We start from the raw sequence: 19,561 nt of genomic DNA, 5'->3' as shown, positions 1-19,561 counted from the left end.
CAAAAGTTCGAAATAGCAGCAACGAATTATGCATATACACTATAATTTTGAAAATCCAAATTTTTGCACCTCCTGGAATATCGCCGAGCACCCCCCGGGGGTGCGAGCACCCCTGGTTGGGAACCCCTGTTTTAAGCAAATATCAGCCAGCCATGAAATTGCTACCCAGAACAGAGTAAGAATTCAGAGCAGGAATTAGAATTCAATTAGAATTGAAGAGTTGCAAACTCTCCGTTGCTATCTAGTCATCCGGGTTTCCTTGCTGAGACTGGCATCAGAATATAACTTTTTTATTATTTATTTATTTATTTATCAGTTTTATTTGCCACCTGTCTCGTGGTTCAAGCGATCCTGAGCGGTTTAGCCCTTAACAGATTCTTCGGTCACAGTCGGCTTCAAGGAATGCAAATATATTTTCTTTAACATAAATAGGATTTTTTGCTTTGTTTTTGAAGTAATGTGTAGCAATTTTGGCAGCTTCCTGAATGAAAAGTGATCCATTTCCCTCATGATTCTCTTAGGCTGTGGTGAGAAAGAGAACAATAAATTTTCTGGAAGGATTAGTGGAGAGAACAAAAACAGCCCTTTTTTGAAAGTGATAATCCGCCGTACATTTGTAAGCAGCCTTGACAAGGTCTAGGTGTTTTTTGAGATGTTGTTGTGCTACCATAAGTTCAGAGAAATCGAATTGGGTCCATTGTTAAATACTTAAGATATTAGCAAATGTGACAAGAAGAGAAATAAGATTTTACCTCTCTAAAATCTCTGATGAAAGGCTACCAAAAATGTTGGAGCAAAAAGTGCTTTGTTTGAAAAAAATCCAAAATGACCAATAGTTTTACTGTCAAAAGACAATATAACTTCTTTCCTGTGGGAAGGAGGAATATATAGAGAGCCATTTTAATGCAGTTCCCCCTGCCCCAAGAAAAGAAGGAAATAAGAATGTTCTCCTGAAAATCATATCCTCAACCCCATATAGCGGATTTTGCTGTTGCAAGTCCACTTGTTTATAAAAGTAAAAAAAAAAAGTGCTTCCCTGCCCCCAGTGTCAATAGTTGAGGTTAATACAGGATGAGAAGTGGAAAAATACTGTAGTTGCACAATCATGGCCACAGGCATTTCATAAGGACTAAGTTTATGTCAACATTTCCAACTGGAAATACCTGTGCAGTTCGGTACAAAGCACGTGGTCTCGGGTTGCACACAGGCCAGCATATGTGGAGGTTTTTAAAGGCTGACTCTCTTGTAGTCAGGGAAGAGCTGAAATGGTGGGTATAGTATTGGTGTATGAAGATTTGAAGAATGGTTTGAAAAAGAAAATTCCAGGGAGTTACAGATCCACAGGAAGATATTTATAGGTTTATGTTGTAGAGTTCAGCGATGGACAAATCTCATTCCTATAGGAAATTCTACAGCTGACCATTTGAGGCAGCAGCTAAGACACACAATGGATCGTTTAGGCCAGGGGTAGGCAACCTCGGCTCTTTTATGACTCATGAACTTCAACTCCCAGAATTCCTGAGTCAGTATAGCTGACGCAGGAATTCTGGGAGTTGAAGTCCATGAGTCATAAAAGAGCCGAGGTTGCCTACCTCTGGTTTAGGCTGAAGCAGTGCTAAACAGCTGAACGCCACTAAAGCTGGAACTAGTTAAAACTTCATGGACCAGCTCTAGGAATTACTTGTGGAGAGAGGTTGGGAGAAGATTTTAACTTGATTTGGTATCCAAAAAGCTGAGACAAAAAGAGAACAGCGGCAAACAAGAACTAATTGCTGATCCTATGCAGGAACAGCCACAAAATCAGGCAGCCACTCAAACAGCCAGAACTACCAACAGCTTTCTGGTAAAAAAGAGTGGTAGAAAGCGAGAAGTAAAAAATGGCCTTACACAAACTCCTCTGGACTTACTCTTGGTGAAGGAAGGGATATGCAAGGGTTGGTAGATATAATTGGAGAGCAGACTATTTGCAATAGCCAGTAGCAAGGAATTCTAGTAGAAAGGAACAAACCACCCAAACCTCATCTTGAGTTTCGGCTCCAATGGGGGCATGTCATTCTGAAGGAGGTTAATTGACTGAGGTAAGATTCCCTCCCATTTGCATCTTGCTCTCTTCCTTGCCATCTTTGTTAATTTTAAGTCAGTTTTCATGTTAATATTTATTATGTTAGTATTTAATGTATTATCTTGTTGAAAGCCACCTATAGTTACCGCTGGGTGAGATGAATGGTATATAAGTGTAATAAATAAAATGGAGTATGGGATGTGGCTCAAGTAATTCCAGTAGATCGGTTTAATAGAATTCCACACAAGGAATCTACATATCTGAGGGAGATCTTCCTTTCTGGACTTCACGCATCCTCAGGGCAACACCCTAACATGCACCTCAGGATCAAAAACCCTGAGCAGGAGTAGCTCAATCTGCGCAGGAAGGACAATGACTCTTTGACAGAGTCACGCATTAGAACCGGCACGAACACAAAGCATGCCCCCCCAAGCCCAAACCAAGGATCGTCCCCCTATAAAACAAAGGTTCTGTACCCCATTTTCTCTGTAGTCTATCCCCCCCCTAAAAAAACTCTTTGTTTTTGAGAATGAATAAATCTCCTTTCTCTCTCACACAAAAGGACAGAATATGGAAAGGGCCAAGCCATGGTGCCTGGTTTACTTGGTGTTGGATTACTTCTGACTTTAATAGTGGTGACTGGCTGGTAGAGGATGAATAAAAAGTTATGTTAAGGTTGTAAAATAGCAGGGTGTTCAGAGGGTATAAAACAGGCATGTATATGATGCAAGACTTAATTCTAAACAAAACAAGAATGAAATCTTTTGAAGTTCTTTCCTTGGAATGATCAGAAGCATCTTATTGCTTTAAATATTCACCAGCTGCCTGCAATTAGTGCAGGTTCGCATCCCACCAGGCTCAAGGTTGACTCAGCCTTCCATCCTTCCGAGGTAGGTAAAATGAGGACCCAGATTGTTGGGGGCAATTAAGCTGACTTTGTAATAATGCAGCTTGGGGGTGTGTGTGTGAAAGCCCTAATAAGCAGGCATATACATAGAATGAAGGCTACTGCTAAGCTTGTAAGCCGCCCTGAGTCTTCGGAGAAGGGCGGGATATACATGGAATTAAAATAAATAAAAATAAATAAAATAATCTGTCCCCTCACCTTACCATGATAAGTTTGGAGAATCAGCCATTGACACAACCCCCATGATCCAGTTTGTTAGTTTAGCGGCTAGCCTAATAATGTCACTCAAACACAATCATTCCTGTTTATATATATATATAGCTTAATTGAGCTATGAAAACTCTCGACTCATTGCAAGCTGTTCTGTAGTGTAAAGATACGTCGTCTCAGCACAAGGCTTTTATACAGGTGGTCCTTGACTTGACACAACTGAGCCCAATATTTCAGTTGCTAGGCAAGACAGATGTTAAGTGAGTTTTGCCCCATTTTATGACCTTCCTTGCCACAACTGTTAAGTGAACCACTGGAGTGATTAAGTCAGTAACACGATTGTTAAGTGACTCTGGCTTCCTTGTTGACTTTGCTTGTCAGAAGGTCTCGAAAGGGGATCGTATGAACCCAGGACACTGTCATAAGCCATATGTAGCATCCCCATAGTCAGTTGAGCACATGACTATGGGAATGTTACAATAGCTGTAAGCGTGAAAAACAGTCATAAGTCACTTTTTTATTGCTTGTAACTTTAAACAAATAAATTCATTAATTGTTGTAAGTCGAGGACTATAATTTAAAGGTCAGACATCTCCAGTTCTTCACATCACTTGATATACAATGGCAACTTACTTAAGGAAACCAGTCAGATTCTCCAGTTACTATACTTGCTCCAATTCAGTTATTTTGGCTCTTGAACAAATGTATCACAGGGATGGGATCATTTTGATAAATTAGTGTTTAAAGTGCATGTTAAACAGTTGAAATGACTTAAACTTCATCTTCGTATTGAATTTCCAATCCAGTGAAATAAAGACATCTGATGTTTTAGGATAATATGCCAATCACAAGTAACAGGATTCAAGAAGAAATAATGAATGGAGATATAATGATGTGAATATTTCAATAACGTATTTATGAATATGGAATGCATAGCTCTTTAATGGAAAAGATACAAGTGAACAATAATGGGAAGTAAATTGGGAAATGCAGTTGAAGGTATAACATTATGCTAATTCTGTATTTAAATTTCATTACTGTATAAATGTTTATTTAAACGTGACTACAATTTTGACTTGAGGTTTTAAATATACATAGAGTAGAATTCAGAATATGTTTAAGTTCAGTATTTTTAAAAATGATACACATGCTATCTTTATACTATTCAAATACTATACTCCCAATATATTCAAAACTAACCGTATTGCAATAGCCAAAATCTGCTGGTTGAATTGCTATGGGTCAGGAATTGAGGCTTAATCTAGTGTCTTAGGCAAGTAAGGTAAAGGTAAAGGTAAAGGTTCCCCCACACATCTGTGCTAGTCGTTTCCGACTCTAGGGGCCGGTGCTCATCTCTGTTTCAAAGCTGAAGAGCCAGCACTTGTCCGAAGACGTCTCTGTGGTCATGTGGCCAGCATGACTAGACGCCAAAGGCGCACGGAACGCTGTTACCTTCCCACCGCGGTGGTCCCTATTTTTCTACTTGCATTTTTACGTGCTTTCAAACTGCTAGGTTGGCAGAAGCTGGGACGAGTAACAGGCGCTCACTCTGTTACGCGGCACTCGGGATTTGACCCGCCAGACTGCCGACCTTCTGATTGACAAGCTCAGCGTCCTAACCCACTAAGCCACCTCATCCCTTTTTAGGCAAGTAAAGGGATATACAAAATAAAGGGATGATGTGCTTTTATGAACCACAGAAATTCTTAATTGTTAGAGTGTATTCAGTCTAATAATTACAGTCTAATAATTACAGTAATCACAAAAAAAGAAATAGGTTAGCCTGATCATCCTAATATGGACTACAGGATTTCTTTTATACAACTTCCATGATTTAATGGCTATAAAAGAGGACTGTTTATTGACTGGACATGGATTAAATGCCACAGGTTAGAAAAGGATGAATGTTAATCATCAGAATCTCTCCAGACTTCAAAACAGGTTTTTTTTTCTTCTCAGATCCATGATGAAATTTGGAGGATTGAAGCAAACATCTGTAGTTCTTCCTCAGAGAGTAATTTCATCCCTCAATGGTTTGAGACCTCATCCCAAACAACACTGTATAGCATTAGCAATAGCACTTAGTGCTTTATAGCACTCTCTGAGTGGTTTACAACATCAGCATATTGCCCCCAACAATATGACTCATTTTACTAACCTCAGAAGGATGGAATGCTGAGTCAATCTTGAGCCAATTGGGATTGAACTCCTGGCAGTGGACAGAGTTAGCTGAAACACTGCACCACAAGGGCTCATAGTGTTCTCTGCACCATTATTCTGCCTATTAAGTTCTGAAAATAATTCCTGTTATACCCATGGATATGTATCATTCAAGTCAACTATTATTACAATCAAAAGCTAGCCATCTTAACAAACTAAAAACAGCTCCTCACCACTCATTAATAAACACTTATTTTTAAAAATAAATGTATAATTTACTAATATGCACTATAGCAGCTTTAGTCATAGTTCTCTGTGACATTATGGAATATAACACCAACTTTCATCAGGTTGTGCTCATCTTTATCTGATGAAAGATAAAGAACAAAATAAGTACAAATAATTGGTATCTGAACTGGTACATAGTATTTAAAACTATATACAAATTACAATACAAAAGTACATAGATACCATTTTTTAATTGCTCCTGCTTCACAGGGGTACAGATTTTTAAAAAAATATGGAATAGTTTTCAATCTGCCTTGTAGATTTTGATTTGGTAACATATCAAATCTCACTTTCAAAAATACTAAATATTCTCAAATTATTGATATCTTGCTTCATATGCTTTCTCCATATAACAGTGTTGATTGAAAATATGTATTTATTTAAAATTATATAAAGTTGCTTTAAAATTGTAAAAGTCTTCTCCCAATCCAATCCTTAGGATTGAAGATCTGAAAGCCGCAAACTATGGTTGATCTTATTTTTTGTACAGTTCAGAACTTTCCATTCATCACCTACTTACTCTCCAATGATTCTAGCAGAATTAATGAGCTTCGATAACGAAGGAGATATGAGCACTTGACAGATGTATGCTATTTTAGAAACCAGGGCATTTGTAACCAGAGATCCTAAGAAATTTATATAAAAATGAGACTTTCTCTAAGATTGAATTAAATTAAGGCAACGAGGTTTCGGCACAAAAACCCATATAATGACTAGACTAACTACGTTGGAATGTCCTGTATGATCTTTCCTCCCATATATTAGTCTTTCAGACTTTTACCATCCAGATCTGATAGTTTTAGCTTAGTGATTCTCATTTGTGGGCCACAAACGAGTGCTTCTCCACCAGAACTTTCCCAATATTTTGTAGTTTTTTCGTATTTGTGTGACTCAAGTGACCAGAACCTGTTTGCTGACTGATCCTCACCAACCCATCTTGACCAACACTAAAGGTGCTTGCTATCTGAAGCCCCACTTCCTATTTCACAACCAGTCAGCTACAGTAGTTTGCAATGAATCCATGGCTGAAATCCTTTTCATTAGAGTTTACAAGTACAGTAATAAAATTCAGAAAACTGATATTCTTGGGAATATTAAAGGCCTTATAGATACCCTTTGGAGCATCATAAGTTACGTCTGGCAAGGAATCCTAGGATCAAAGCAACATAGCTACAGGAAGTTGTGCAAAACCTGGGAATTGGTGAATCTGTCCTATTTTGTGTGCTGGTTGGTTCATTATTTGCATCATATGGTCATTTGGGGCAACAACCTAAGGGTTGCTCAAAAACCCATATAATGATTATATGTATGATCTTGCTTCCATATATTACTTTTTAGACTTTTACAACCCAGATCTGAGGGTTGCTCTTGCATCTGAGGGACCCTCTCTGGCTGGTCACATCCACCTGACCCACTAGAGTGGGGAGGCATGAAATGTTGAGGGTCCCATCCCCTAAGGAGGTACATCTAGTGGGACCCTGAAGAAGGGCCTTCTCCATGGGGCTCCCTCCCTTTGGCACCTCATCCCCACAGAAATTAGACTGCCCCCCACTTTGACAGTCTTTCAGAAGGCCCTGAAGGCCTGGTTTTGTAGTGGGCCTGGGGAACCCAGAGTGCAACAAAGCCCATCAAATGGCTTATTTAATTATGTGTTATTGCTGAGGGTGGGGCGTGGTGTTGTTTATTTTTATTTATTTTTTCATTTTGTGTTTTTACTGCTTGTAATCCGCTTAAAGTTGTTGTGAGCGAGTAGGTGGCTAAAAATAAATAAAGAACCCTAGTTTCAGTGTTGAAGCAGTCAATTTCATGACAATGGAGTCAGTTGCTATGGTCTGCATCAAGAAAACTCGCAAGTTTGCATCCTGTGAAGAGAGAGTAAAAAGGTTGCTGGATTACTGTACTTGGCTCAATTAACAAAGCAAAATGTGGTAACAATATATTTCTCAGGACACAAAGGCTCAGACAGATTTACTGTAGCAAACCCATGAAGCTGCGGAAATTATTAAAAAAAATAGGCATTGCTGTGTAACTATGTTCAAGTTTCCTGTGTGTCTTTCTCCCACTTGTTCCATGCTGGAAATTATTCTTTTTTGGGCGAGAGATGCTTGCTGCTCCTATCTTTTCCTTATTTTGGTAATGACTATCAAATTATTACTTTTGATGTGTGAGAGCCCCAACAAGCCCACTGAACAGTTCTCCAGAGGGCTTGCAAATCTGATGAGAAGCCTTGGGTGGTAAAGCAGGCTAGCTAGATTCTAATTCACAGCCTCGCCATGCCTTTCAACAGCATGAAAGTGCAGTTCTTTCCAAACTGCGCCCATCAGCAAGTCAGCTGAACAGCAGATTCACCAGGATGCTGGGTGCATGGGAAGCCCACCAAACAGCTGCTCAGCATGTTTGCAGAAGTTGAGGCTTTCGCGAAACCACGGTCACTTGTTTTCAAGAGGGCACAACTCATTTAGAACTTAGCACCTCTGCAGTTCTTTGCATACGGAGGAGAAAAATGGAACAGCATTGGAAGAAAGCACCTGAGGATGAGAGGGGAAGAGGTGTGCTGCATCAGCCTGAGGTAGCCAACAGACAATGGTGGACCTTGTGCCTTGTGGGTCATGTGACTGGCTTACTGAAAGCATGAATGGTAAAAGGTGTCAGAGTTGATACTCCCCAAAAGCGATACGGGTTAGTGCTGGCCCAAGGGGAAATCACCGACACAGCTAAGAACAACTTAAGGCTGTCTTACAGTATACACAAGTTGATGACAAAATGAAGGCAACGCTTTCAAAAATCTGGCTCTGTGAGTTGGCTTGGGATTCCAATCAGGGAGAATCACAGTCGATTAACAACAGATCCCACCTGCCCCACATCCTGCTCTCACCCTCCCCATCTTTCAATTGGGCTGCTGTATTTGGCTGTGTGTAGTATTTCATTTATGCTTTTATCTTTTTACAGCATTTTTTTTATCAGGGTAAGCCGTCCAGAGATACCCTGAACTAAGATGGGTGGCCAATACATTTTATAAACATACATATATACATGAAGAGAAGGGTGAGGGGTGACATGATAGCAGTGTTCCAATATCTCAGGGGCTGCCACAAAGAAGAGGGAGTCAAGCTATTCTCCAAAGCACCTGAAAGCAGGACAAGAAACAATGGATGGAAACTAGTCAAGGAGAGAAGCAACCTAGAACTAAGAAGAAACTTCCTGACAGTTAGAACAATTAACCAGTGGAACAACCTGCCTCCAGAAGTTGTGAATGCTCCAACACTGGGAGTTTTTAAGAAGAGACTGGACAGCCATTTGTCTGAAATGGTATAGGGTTTCCTGCCTGAGCAGGGGGTTGGACTAGATGACTACCAAGGCCCCTTCCAACCCTATCGTCATTGTTGTCATCACTGGAACATGAGAGAGTAAAGATGTTGGAAGTAGGGAATATTTGTACCATTGTTAGATGCAGGTGGGAAAAGCATCTATGACTTGTGATTTGGAATCCCTCCCAAGCAACTGAGCAATGGAAATGGAATATTTTAATTACTGGTCTTAATATGAACTATCTAAGCCTCTGCAAAGATTTGCTAGATCTCAGATAGGGGATAAGCCCCTGGTTGATGCTCTAGCTCAGGGGTAGGCAACCTCGGCTCTTTTATGACTCATGGACTTCAACTCCCAGAATTCCTGAGTCAGCTATGCTGACTCAGGAATTCTGGGAGTTGAAGTCCATGAGTCATAAAAGAGCCGAGGTTGCCTACCCCTGCTTCTAGCTCAATGTTTCTTATTATTTTTTTCTCTCTGGACACTCTGCACTTTTAAAAGTTACAGAGGACCTCCAAAGAGCTTTTGCTTGTAGAAGTTATAGTTAATATTTACCATATTAATATTTTTTTAAAACGATGCATTTTTCAACAGAGGTCAATTTTAATTTGATGGACCGGAGAAGGAGCATCCTCCCACTTTAGCTTTTCTGAACCGGTCTTTAACCTTCTGTGCACTGCGTAGTAGTTCTGCCCTTGAATGCGACCCGTTTAAACCTGGTACAATCATTTCCCTAGCTTGTTTTTCCTGAAACGAGCATTTTAAAAGGCAAGAGCCCCGATGATAAAATAACCCGGGCAACCGTAGTTTTCGTCCGCGGTCGTGCGGTTTTACCAGCGCGTCCCCTTCGAGGAAAGCCACACGACTTCAAGCGTAGCCGATTTGCCGATCAAGCCACGAAGTTCGGGGGGGGGGGGGAAGCAGAAGAACGCCAGAGAAGCAAAGAGTCCCTCGGGCGCAACGGGACTTAACGGCGCACTCTCCGCGCCCAGGTGGCCCTAGGGGTGGCTAAGCGACTCGCTAGCCTCGGCGGGCTTCTGCGTTTTGGGGAACGCGGAGCAAAACGAAGGGCCGAGAGGACGTGGGGCTTTTCCCTGCCCGCCGGCCACAAGTCAAGGCCGGCTGGTTAGAACGCGGAGCGTCCAGGACGCCGGCGTTCTAGAACCAAGCCGGTTCCGGCTACGGCCGGGGTCACCCCGGGACAAGCTGGGAACCCAAACTTAGCCGAGGCGCCTCCTTCGCAGAGGGTCGGCTGGGGTAGGCGGGCGGCGACGGCGGCGGCGCGACCCGCTGCTTGACAGCGCCGCCGAGAGGCTCCTCCTCCTCCTCCTCCTCCTCCATCCGCTTTCCCGAGCGCAGCATGGCGGTCAAGGTGACTCCCCTTCCTTTCTCCTTCTCTGCTTGTTGCTTAAGAAGCCGGCTGGCTTCTTCCAGAACGGACGGGCAAATCTTGTTCGGGGCCACTCTGCGCCTTTCGGGGAGCGGGGGGTGGGTGGGTGGGGAGACGACAGGAGGCTCCGTCCTGCCAGCCCCCTGACTAGGCTTCGAGCCTCTCCTCCCCCCCCGGGGGGGGCACCGCGAGGGGCAGCGGGAACGGGCATGATTTTAGAGGGACGACGGCGGATTCTATGGAAAACCGGACGTTAAAAAAATGACCCTAAAGAGGGAGGAGGAGGAGGAGGGGGGGGCGCCTCTGGAAGAAAACTCCAGCCGGTGGAGCCGAGGAAGGGGCGGCTATAACGGCAGCCTTCCTCAACCGGTGTCTTCTGGGTATTTTGATCAAACTAGGCTCGTCCCCTGAGGCTGGGAGTTGAAGTCTAGCTAGCGTGTGTATATATCTATATAAAATATATTAAAGTCAACTTCGATGACTTTAAAAGAGGATTAGACAAATCAATGGAGGATATATATGTGTGTGTGTGTGTGTGTGTGTGTGTGTGTGTGTGTGTGTGTAAATTACTAACAAAGAATTAAGGGAGACTGAAATGCATTTCTAACTCATTAGTTTTCATCAGTCAGCCATACCCTTCTGAGATTCGAACCTGGGTATGGCTGACTGATGAAAACTAATGAGTTAGAAATGCATTTCAGTCTCCCTTAATTCTTTGTTAGTAATTTACACAAATATATGAACTGTCCGGTGTGACTACAGCCTGTTCGATGGCCTTCAAGATAGGCTGACACAGGAAATAAAGATTTGTCCCATGTTTGGGGCCTAGCAAGGTAATCTAAAAATAGTTAACAAGCATTTGACATATAGATAGATAGATAGATAGATAGATAGATAGATAGATAGATAGATAGATTATATATATATATATATATATATATATATATATATATATATATATATATATATAGAGAGAGAGAGAGAGAGAGAGAGAGAGAGAGAGAGAGAGAGTGTCCCAAGTTGGGGAAGGTTATCCTAGAGGACTGGTGGAGGGCAGGTTGGCTAAGCATAAATTCCGGATGATTTGGCTTTGCTTTCCTCAATCTGGTTTCTCCAAATGCCAAATGTATCTAACCTAAAGGTAGTTGCTGCCTGGTTTTAGTAACTCTGAATACAGTGTATGTGTTGTTCCCGATTAGCGTGGGGTAATGATGAAGAACAAATCCGTTGGGAAACCGTTGAAGGTGGAATATTTTCTCCCTGCCACTCCGGGATTCTCTTGAGAACCTCAGAGAAGAATGTTGCCTTTTGCTTGGGTTTTAATAGTTGAGATTGGGATCACTTAAATAGCTGTGGTTCATCTAGCTCAGCAACCCATCTCCCAAACTGGAAGAGATTCTAAGCAGAAATTTGGGGAGAAGTCTTTAAAAGCTAGGGACATGGTGGCTCAGTGGGTTAGGACGCTGAGCTTGTCGATCAGATGGTCGGCAGTTTGGCGGGTCGAATCCCAAGTGCCGTGTAACAGAGTGAGCGCCTGTTACTCGTCCCAGCTTCTGCCAACCTAGCAGTTCGAAAGCACGTAAAAATGCAAGTAGAAAAATAGGGACCACTACGGTGGGAAGGTAACAGCGTTCCGTGAGCCTTTGACGTCTAGTCATGCCAGCCACATGACCACGGAGACATCCTCGGACAAGCGCTGGCTCTTCGGCTTTGAAACGGAGATGAGCACCGGCCCCTAGAGTCAGAAATGACTAGCACACATTTGCGGGGGAACCTTTACCTTTACCTTTAAAAGCTGCCTCTGCATACACCTGAGTTTGAATCCAGGTTCAAACTCTAATCTGATTTAGTGACCAGTGGAATGCTGAAGTATGGATTATTTGGGAAAAAGTTAACAATTATATGTAATACACAGGTGTAGCCTTTGGTCTGTAAAAGTAGAGTGTTGTGCTCATTAAGCGATTTAGGTTTGGATAGTCTGTAAGAGAAACAAATCTGATTTTTCACAGTCTACATACATGCTAGCTATGTTACATTTCTTGGATGTGGAACCCAACATACAACCATCTTATATTCCAATTTAATGTAGAAGAAGGTGAGAATTCAACTTAGAATAAGGTAAAGGTAAAGGTTCCCCCGCACATGCGTGCTAGTCGTTTCCGACTCTAGGGGCCGGTGCTCATCTCCGTTTCAAAGCCGAAGAGCCAGCACTTGTCTGAGGACATCTCCGTGGTCATGTGGCTGGCATGACTAGACGCCAAAGGCACACGGAACGCTGTTACCTTCCCACCGCGGTGGTCCCTATTTTTCTACTTGCATTTTTACGTGCTTTCGAACTGCTAGGTTGGCAGAAGCTGGGACGAGTAACAGGCGCTCACTCTGTTACGCGGCACTCGGGATTCGACCCGCCAAACTGCCGACCTTCTGATCGACAAGCTCAGTGTCCTAACCCACTGAGCCACCGCATCCCTTAGAATATCTACCCCTATTTTTTTCAAGAGTCCTACTCTATGCTTTGTTTGGTTTTTGGAGGGATGCCTAGATCATTAGATCATTCTTTGCCAATATAGCTGAGAATTCTGGGACCTGTAGTTCAATACATGTTGGAGGACACTTGACAAAGTACAATGTAAGGGTAATGTAAGAATCACATGTATGAAAGGCAATTCTGAAAAAAAGATTTAGTAGGATTGAAATAGTCACTAATTGTAACAAATATGGATATTTTGATGCTCTCTTCTCCCCAATGTTTGTAGGTGGCAAGTGCAAGAGACAGTGCAAAATCTATTTTGTAGATTTTTAGGTTATTCAGTTGGAGTCCATCTAGAAAAAAATCCATATGCATAATAACATAGTTATTCTCTTATTCATGCTGTATTGCAGAGGTTATATGATCTTGCTTCTTGAAACAGGAATGGGATTAATTTATGTGTAGATGCCTGCTTGTACTTTCTGGCACCCACAATATCATGTTTGAGTTTTACTCTGTTGTCGTTGCCTGAGAACACAGCTGCCCTTCTGTTTAGAACATTTTGATAATTCCACATGAGACTATCTCACCACAGTCTTACTTTGTTCATAGAATTTTATATTGCAGGCCAGATGTTACTCTCAAATCTTCCTTGGTTTTTCACGGTTCTGTTGCATTTTTCTTTCTTCCACAAAAAAATCCATTCAAGAGGGAAAGATGGAATAATAATGCAATGTGGTTTGACTGGAAGCATCAAGAAGCCATCAAGAAGCATCCTGTTAATTCTGTTACTTTTTTTATACTGTCTTTCTTGGCAAGTTTGACTATCATATGAGCACCTCATTTGCTTTAAGTTAAAACAAAACTGTATGTAAATTCAGTACTGTAAACATTTTATCATTTAGACAAGAGACTTGCTACCTATATCAAAGAGCACAATGAGAGGCTTTCCTCTTTGATTGTTGAGTAAATTGACCAGTGAATACTTAATTTTTTTCGATATTGTCTTTATAGGTGCAGACAACCAAAAGAGCAGATCCAAATGAGCTGCGTAACATATTTTTGCAGGTGAGTAATATTTTCCTAAGAGAGCTGTGATAGCTCTGGATAACAGAAATGACAGAGCTTTCTAAGCGTTTTATAATTTTTCTCAGAATATAATCTGTTCCATCAGATGCATGGAATGTTTGATGTTTGCAGGTTTCTATATTTTTACCTTTTGTTATGTGCTGTTTTCTGGTGGCATGGCAGAAAATATATTTTCTGCAAAAGGATAATGCAGAAAGAGCTTTAATTAGGTATTCTGCTCAATTTGATCCTGGAAGTATCAATTAGATATCCTTGGGATTAACTTCTTTGGGGAGCATCCAGCAAGAATATTTGGCTGTCTTTCCTGTCTAGACAGGACTGAGACAAAATGATCAGGAGGGTTTTTTCTAGAGCAGGGGTGTCAAACTCAATTTCATTGAGGGCCGCATCAGCATTGCGGTTGCCCTCAGGGGGCCGGGTGGGTATGGCCTGGGTGGGCGTGGCCTACTGGGTGGGCGTGGCTAGAGTGCCTATGGCCTACTGGGTGGGCGTGGCCAGCTCTGCATCGTTCGCATCAAGGGTGCCTATGGGGGCCTGGGTAGGAGTGGGACAGATCTGAGGGTCTCTGGCAGGAGGAGGGTCTCTGGGCTATGGCCAAGGCAGTGGGGGCCATTCCCTCACTGTTTCCAGGATGGCTTCGCGGGCCACATGAAACCACTTCGCGGGCCGGATTCGGCCCCCGGGCCTTGTGTTTGACAGGTCTGTTCTAGAGCGTTATGGGGACTGCAGACATACGTCTTCTCTCTATCCCTGATCTGCAGTGGTAAAGTAAATGTAGGGTCTAGGTTTTTACAAATTCCGATGGGGAGCACCACAGAATTAACATGAGGAAAAAACATTACACTACATTTTAACACACTGCTTTCTTTTATACCTGACTTGTCATATCTGTAGAATGTCAACTCCATTTCTGTTCATTAATTATCTTTCTTGTCTTTTGCATTTACCCAAATTCAACATATCCCCATTTATCTTTTTCTCTGTTTTCAAAGTCCACGTGTTTACTCAGACCCTTTTTGGAATGTACCCTTTTCCGGTTTATTTGCAGACCGTCTTTTTTTCCCCCCCTCCTCCCAGAGTGCTATTCTGTTTTGTTTCAGTTCATATTTTCCTGTTCTCTGGGTGCTTCAGTACTACCAGTGTTTTCATAATCCAGTCCTTCAAAAACAGCGTGAAAACAACTTGTGGTTATTTTCAAGGCCATTCATTATACTTCTGTATGCAAAAATATGGAGAATAAATGAGGGGAAAAGGAGCTGTGAAACAGTGGAAAGCAAGAATGCCTTGCAATAGGGGACAGCCAATAGAGCTGTAGTGTATCAAGAGAGAAAAAACTAGATTGGTGGTTTATTAGTACTTCAATGGAGCTACTAATAAATAACTTCAACTCCCAGAGTTTATCAATACTGTCATATGATTAACTCTAGAGCTGATTCCCAATGCATCTGATTGGCCACTGTGAAATAGGACATTAACCTTGATAAACCTTTGGTCTAATTCAACAGTGCTATCTTCATTTTGTAGGTCAGTAGATTTCTTTATTATTAGTAAAGGTAAAGGTAAAGGTAAAGGTTCCCCCGCACATGCGTGCTAGTCGTTTCCGACTCTAGGGGCCGGTGCTCATCTCCGTTTCATAGCCGAAGAGCCAGCGTTTGTCCGAGGACGTCTCCGTGGTCATGTGGCCGGCATGACTAGACGCCAAAGGCGCACGGAACGCTGTTACCTTCCCACCGTAGTGGTCCCTATTTTTCTACTTGCATTTTTTACGTGCTTTCGAACTGCTAGGTGGGCAGAAGCTGGGACGAGTAACAGGCGCTCACTCTGTTACGCAGCACTCGGGATTCGACCCGCCAAACTGCCGACCTTCTGATCGACAAGCTCAGCGTCCTAACCCACTGAGCCACCTCCTCTCAATTCTCCCTCTGCTTTACTCGGGGCAGACGTTTTCATTTTATTTTTATTTTATTTTTTATTTTAATTCCATTTATATCCCGCCCTTCTCCAAAGACTCAGGGCGGCTTTACAAAGTTAGCAGTAGCCTTCATTCTATGTATATGCCTACTTTCACACACACACCCCAAGCGGCATTATTACAAAGTCAGCTTAATTGCCCCCAACAATCTGGGTCCTCATTTTGCCTACCTCGGAAGGATGGAAGGCTGAGTCAACCTTGAGCCTGGTGGGATGCAAACCTGCACTAATTGCAGGCAGCTGGTGTTACTTAAGGAGGCATTAGCCCACTGCTCCACCAAGGCTCCTTGGAGTTTTGGAAGTTTTAACCAAAACATGTGCATTAAATACACTTCTGTTTAACATACTTATTTTAGGCATTATTTTTATGATTGGCCACAAATTTCCATGGGACCATCTTGAGGAGTTTCAGAAAGCTGGGAAAGAAAGATCTCAGATATCATATCTTCCCTGATTGTAGTAAGTGGTAGGTTAGCTGACTAATATTCTTGTTCTTTATTAGCCTTAAGCATGTTGTCTGATATTTTACAAGCTGTAGTCTTTGGAAATGAAACAGCCTGTGTATATGTACGTTATTAATTATGTAGGGCCATTCAACTCTTTACAGTGACTATAACCAATAAAAACACCAATAAAATACAATGCATCAATTCAGTAAGTAAACACACGTATTAATAAAGAAATGCATCAATTTAGTAAGTAAATGTGCAGATTAATAAATAAAATCTTGGTACGTGAGAAAACAATGAGAATCCAAACACTGAATATTTAATTATTTGTTAAATGAATTGTAATTATGTATTCCACCATAAAACTGTGGATTTCCCCCCCCCCCCAATTTTAGATGGCATTGTTTGTTCCTTTTATAATTTATTAATATGCAGGCTTCAATGAGTAAGAAAATCTCTTTTAACCCAGGAATTTTCTATAGCCACTCTTCATCATAATGAGGAAGACCCTGTTTGAATGAAGTACAAATATCATACTGTATTCTACACAGAAATGGTTCTTTAAATGCTTTTGAGAACAAATGTGAATCTAGAGGGCTAGAGTAGAATAGAATAACAGAGTTGGAAGGGACCTTGGGGATCTTCTAGTCCAACGCCCTGCTCAGGCAGGAAACCCTATACCATTTCAGACAAATGGCTGTCCAATCTCTTAAAACTTCTGGTGTTGGAGCATTCACAACTTCTGGAGGCAAGTTGTCCCACTGATTAATTGTTCTGTCAAGAAATTTCTTCTTAGTTTTAGGTTGCTTCTTTCCTTGATTAGTTTCCATCCATTGCTTCTTGTCCTGCTCTCAGGTGCTTTGGAGAATAGTTTGACTTCCTCTTCTTTGTGGCAGCCCCTGAGATATTGGAACACTGCTATCGTGTCACCCCTAGTCCTTCTTTTCATTAAACTACTAGACATACCCAATTCCAGAAACTGTTCTTTATATGTTTTAGCCTCCAGTCCCCTGATCATCTTCATTGCTCTTCTCTGCACTCTTTCCAGAGTCTCAATCACTTTTTTACATCGTGGTGACCAAAACTGGATGCAGTATTCCAAGTGTGGCCTTACCAAGGCATTATAAAGTGGTATTAACACTTCACGTGATCTTGATTCTATCCCTCTATTAATCAGCCTAGAACTGTGTTGGGTTTTTTGGCATCTGCAGCACAATGCTGGCTCATATTTGATTGTCCACTAGGACTCCAAGATCCCTCTCACAGTTACTACTATTGAGCAAGGTACCATCTATATACCAAACCTGTGCATTTGATTTTTCTTGCCTAAATGTAGAACCTTATTTTTTTCACCATTGAATTTCATTTTGTTAGATAGCACCCTATCCTCCAGTCTGTCAAGACCCTTCTGTATCTTAAGCCTAACTTCCTGAGTGTTGGCTTTTCCTGCCAGCTTGGTGTCATCTGCAAATATGATGAGTTCCCCATCTATCCCTTCATCCAAATCATTGATGAAGATGTTGAGAAGTACTAGGCCTAAAACAGAGCCTTGGGGTCCCCACTGTATGCTTCCCTCCATGTAGATGCAGTTCCATTGAGGGTTACATGTTGAGTGAGGTTGGTCAGTGAGTTACAAATCCATCTGGTGGCGATGCTGTCTAACCCACATTTTATCTTATCTAGTAGTAGGTTGTGGTCTACGTTATCAAATGCCTTACTGAAGTCCAAGTAAATTATATCCACAGCATTCTTCTGGTCCACTAATTTTGTCACTTGTTCAAAGAATGTAATAAGATTTGTCTGGCACGATCAGTTTTTGACAAACCCATGTTGGCTTTTGGTAATGACTTTGTTTGTCTCTAGGTTTCGTTGATTCACTGCTCGATTATTTTTTCCAGAATCTTCTCAGGTATTGAGATCAAGCTGATAGTTTCCTGGATCCATTTTTTCCCCTTTTTTGAAGATGGGAACTACATCAGCTCTTTTCTAGTGTTCTGGTAGTTTTCCTGTACTCTAGGATTTTTGCTATATAGTTTGCTTGCCTAGAAATGGAGTGAGCTTCATCTAAAAAAGAAAATGAAACAATTAGGGAGGCTAAAGTAGGCAAATTAAAGTGCATGTCTGCCCCGATAAACCTGGCACATAGCTCTATTACCTTTCTCTAACTGCTGGATAAAAAATAAGGAGGTCTTGGAACCTCTCTGGTCTGGCTTGGCCTATTACAATCAAACCTTGGAACCTATGTTTGTGCATCTCCAATAAAGACATTTTTTTTCTGGAAAGTTCCCAAATGATAACATCACATAAAACAAAATGGACTCTGTGTGTGACATCTGAGGATTGCATGCAGATCTGCAGGATTTTAGTATAGCTGGTATGGCAGTGATATGCATGTGTATGTTTTTGAATATAATGTATAACTTTTTAAACTATCCTGTCAGCAATTTGTAGTAGACTATAAATAATCCAAATGCTTTGTGATTTGAGCCTCAGCAGGAGAATAAACAGTGTAAAAATTTCACTTGGTTTATTTTCTTGGTTTATGTGATTTATTCTGTATAGTTTGGATTGCTTGACGTGTTATTTACATGGGTTTTTCCCCCCAAAACATAAATATCCTTAGTATATTCATTTGTCCAGGCACTTCAAGAATTCTATTTTCTAGCAGGAGTCTTCAGTTTGATGGGGAATGATTATTTCAACTTTTAGAGACTGTTTAAGAAAATGTGAACATTTGTTTGGTTTCTCTGCAGGCCAAGAGATATGGTAAATTCCACTTCCTGCTAACATTATTTAGATTATATCAATTTCTTTCCGATATCCACATATAGCAACAATATCTGAACGAAGACAACTTTTGTGTATGCACACATTCTCTTCCAATGCAAACAAGAACTTGATAGAAAAGAATTTGAGTTTGTGTGGAAGCCAATAAGTTATTTTAGTTGAAACTGGTTTGGCCCTGAAGTTGAAGTATTTTTTTCATTCTTTATGTGGTCTACTTTCTATGGTCCACCTCAGTTTTAATTTCTGTGCCTTATATGCAAAACAGTTTACTGCATTTCAGAGTTCTAGATTGTATAGATTTGCTTTATTTTTGTTTTTTATGACATTTTTACTGTATGGCTCAGTGGGTTAGGACGCTGAGCTTGTCGATCAGAAGGTCGGCAGTTTGGCGGGTCGCATAGCAGAGTGAGCGCCTGTTACTCGTCCCAGCTTCTGCCAACCTAGCAGTTCGAAAGCACGTTAAAATGCA

At 41.4% G+C, this 19,561-nt stretch overlaps 1 protein-coding gene and 1 long non-coding RNA gene across 3 annotated transcripts in view; both read left to right on the top strand.

Annotated features, from left to right (window-relative positions):
• Positions 1–7,540, top strand: part of LOC310632133 — a 12,146-nt gene extending 4,606 nt beyond the window's left edge. The window contains exon 3 of the long non-coding RNA XR_014490783.1: positions 5,139–7,540. This is a non-coding gene — a long non-coding RNA (uncharacterized lncRNA). The remainder of the gene's footprint in view (positions 1–5,138) is intronic.
• Positions 7,541–10,038: 2,498 nt separating this feature from the next.
• SLC25A12 (solute carrier family 25 member 12) overlaps positions 10,039–19,561 on the top strand; it is a 57,517-nt gene continuing 47,994 nt past the window's right edge. The window contains exons 1-2 of one of the 2 annotated variants that reach the window (XM_083348087.1): positions 10,039–10,308; positions 13,811–13,864. In XM_083348087.1, coding sequence (XP_083204213.1) covers positions 10,297–10,308; positions 13,811–13,864 — 66 coding nt within the window. In that variant the 5' untranslated portion in view covers positions 10,039–10,296. Of the gene's footprint in view, positions 10,309–13,810; positions 13,865–19,561 lie in introns of those variants that run through there. The other variant, XM_083348088.1, reaches the window with a different exon arrangement.

The sequence above is a fragment of the Vipera ursinii genome (genome assembly GCF_947247035.1).
Source record: "Vipera ursinii genome assembly, chromosome: 1".
Taxonomy (NCBI): domain Eukaryota; kingdom Metazoa; phylum Chordata; class Lepidosauria; order Squamata; family Viperidae; genus Vipera; species Vipera ursinii.
This window is presented reverse-complemented; position numbering and strand designations above follow the sequence as displayed.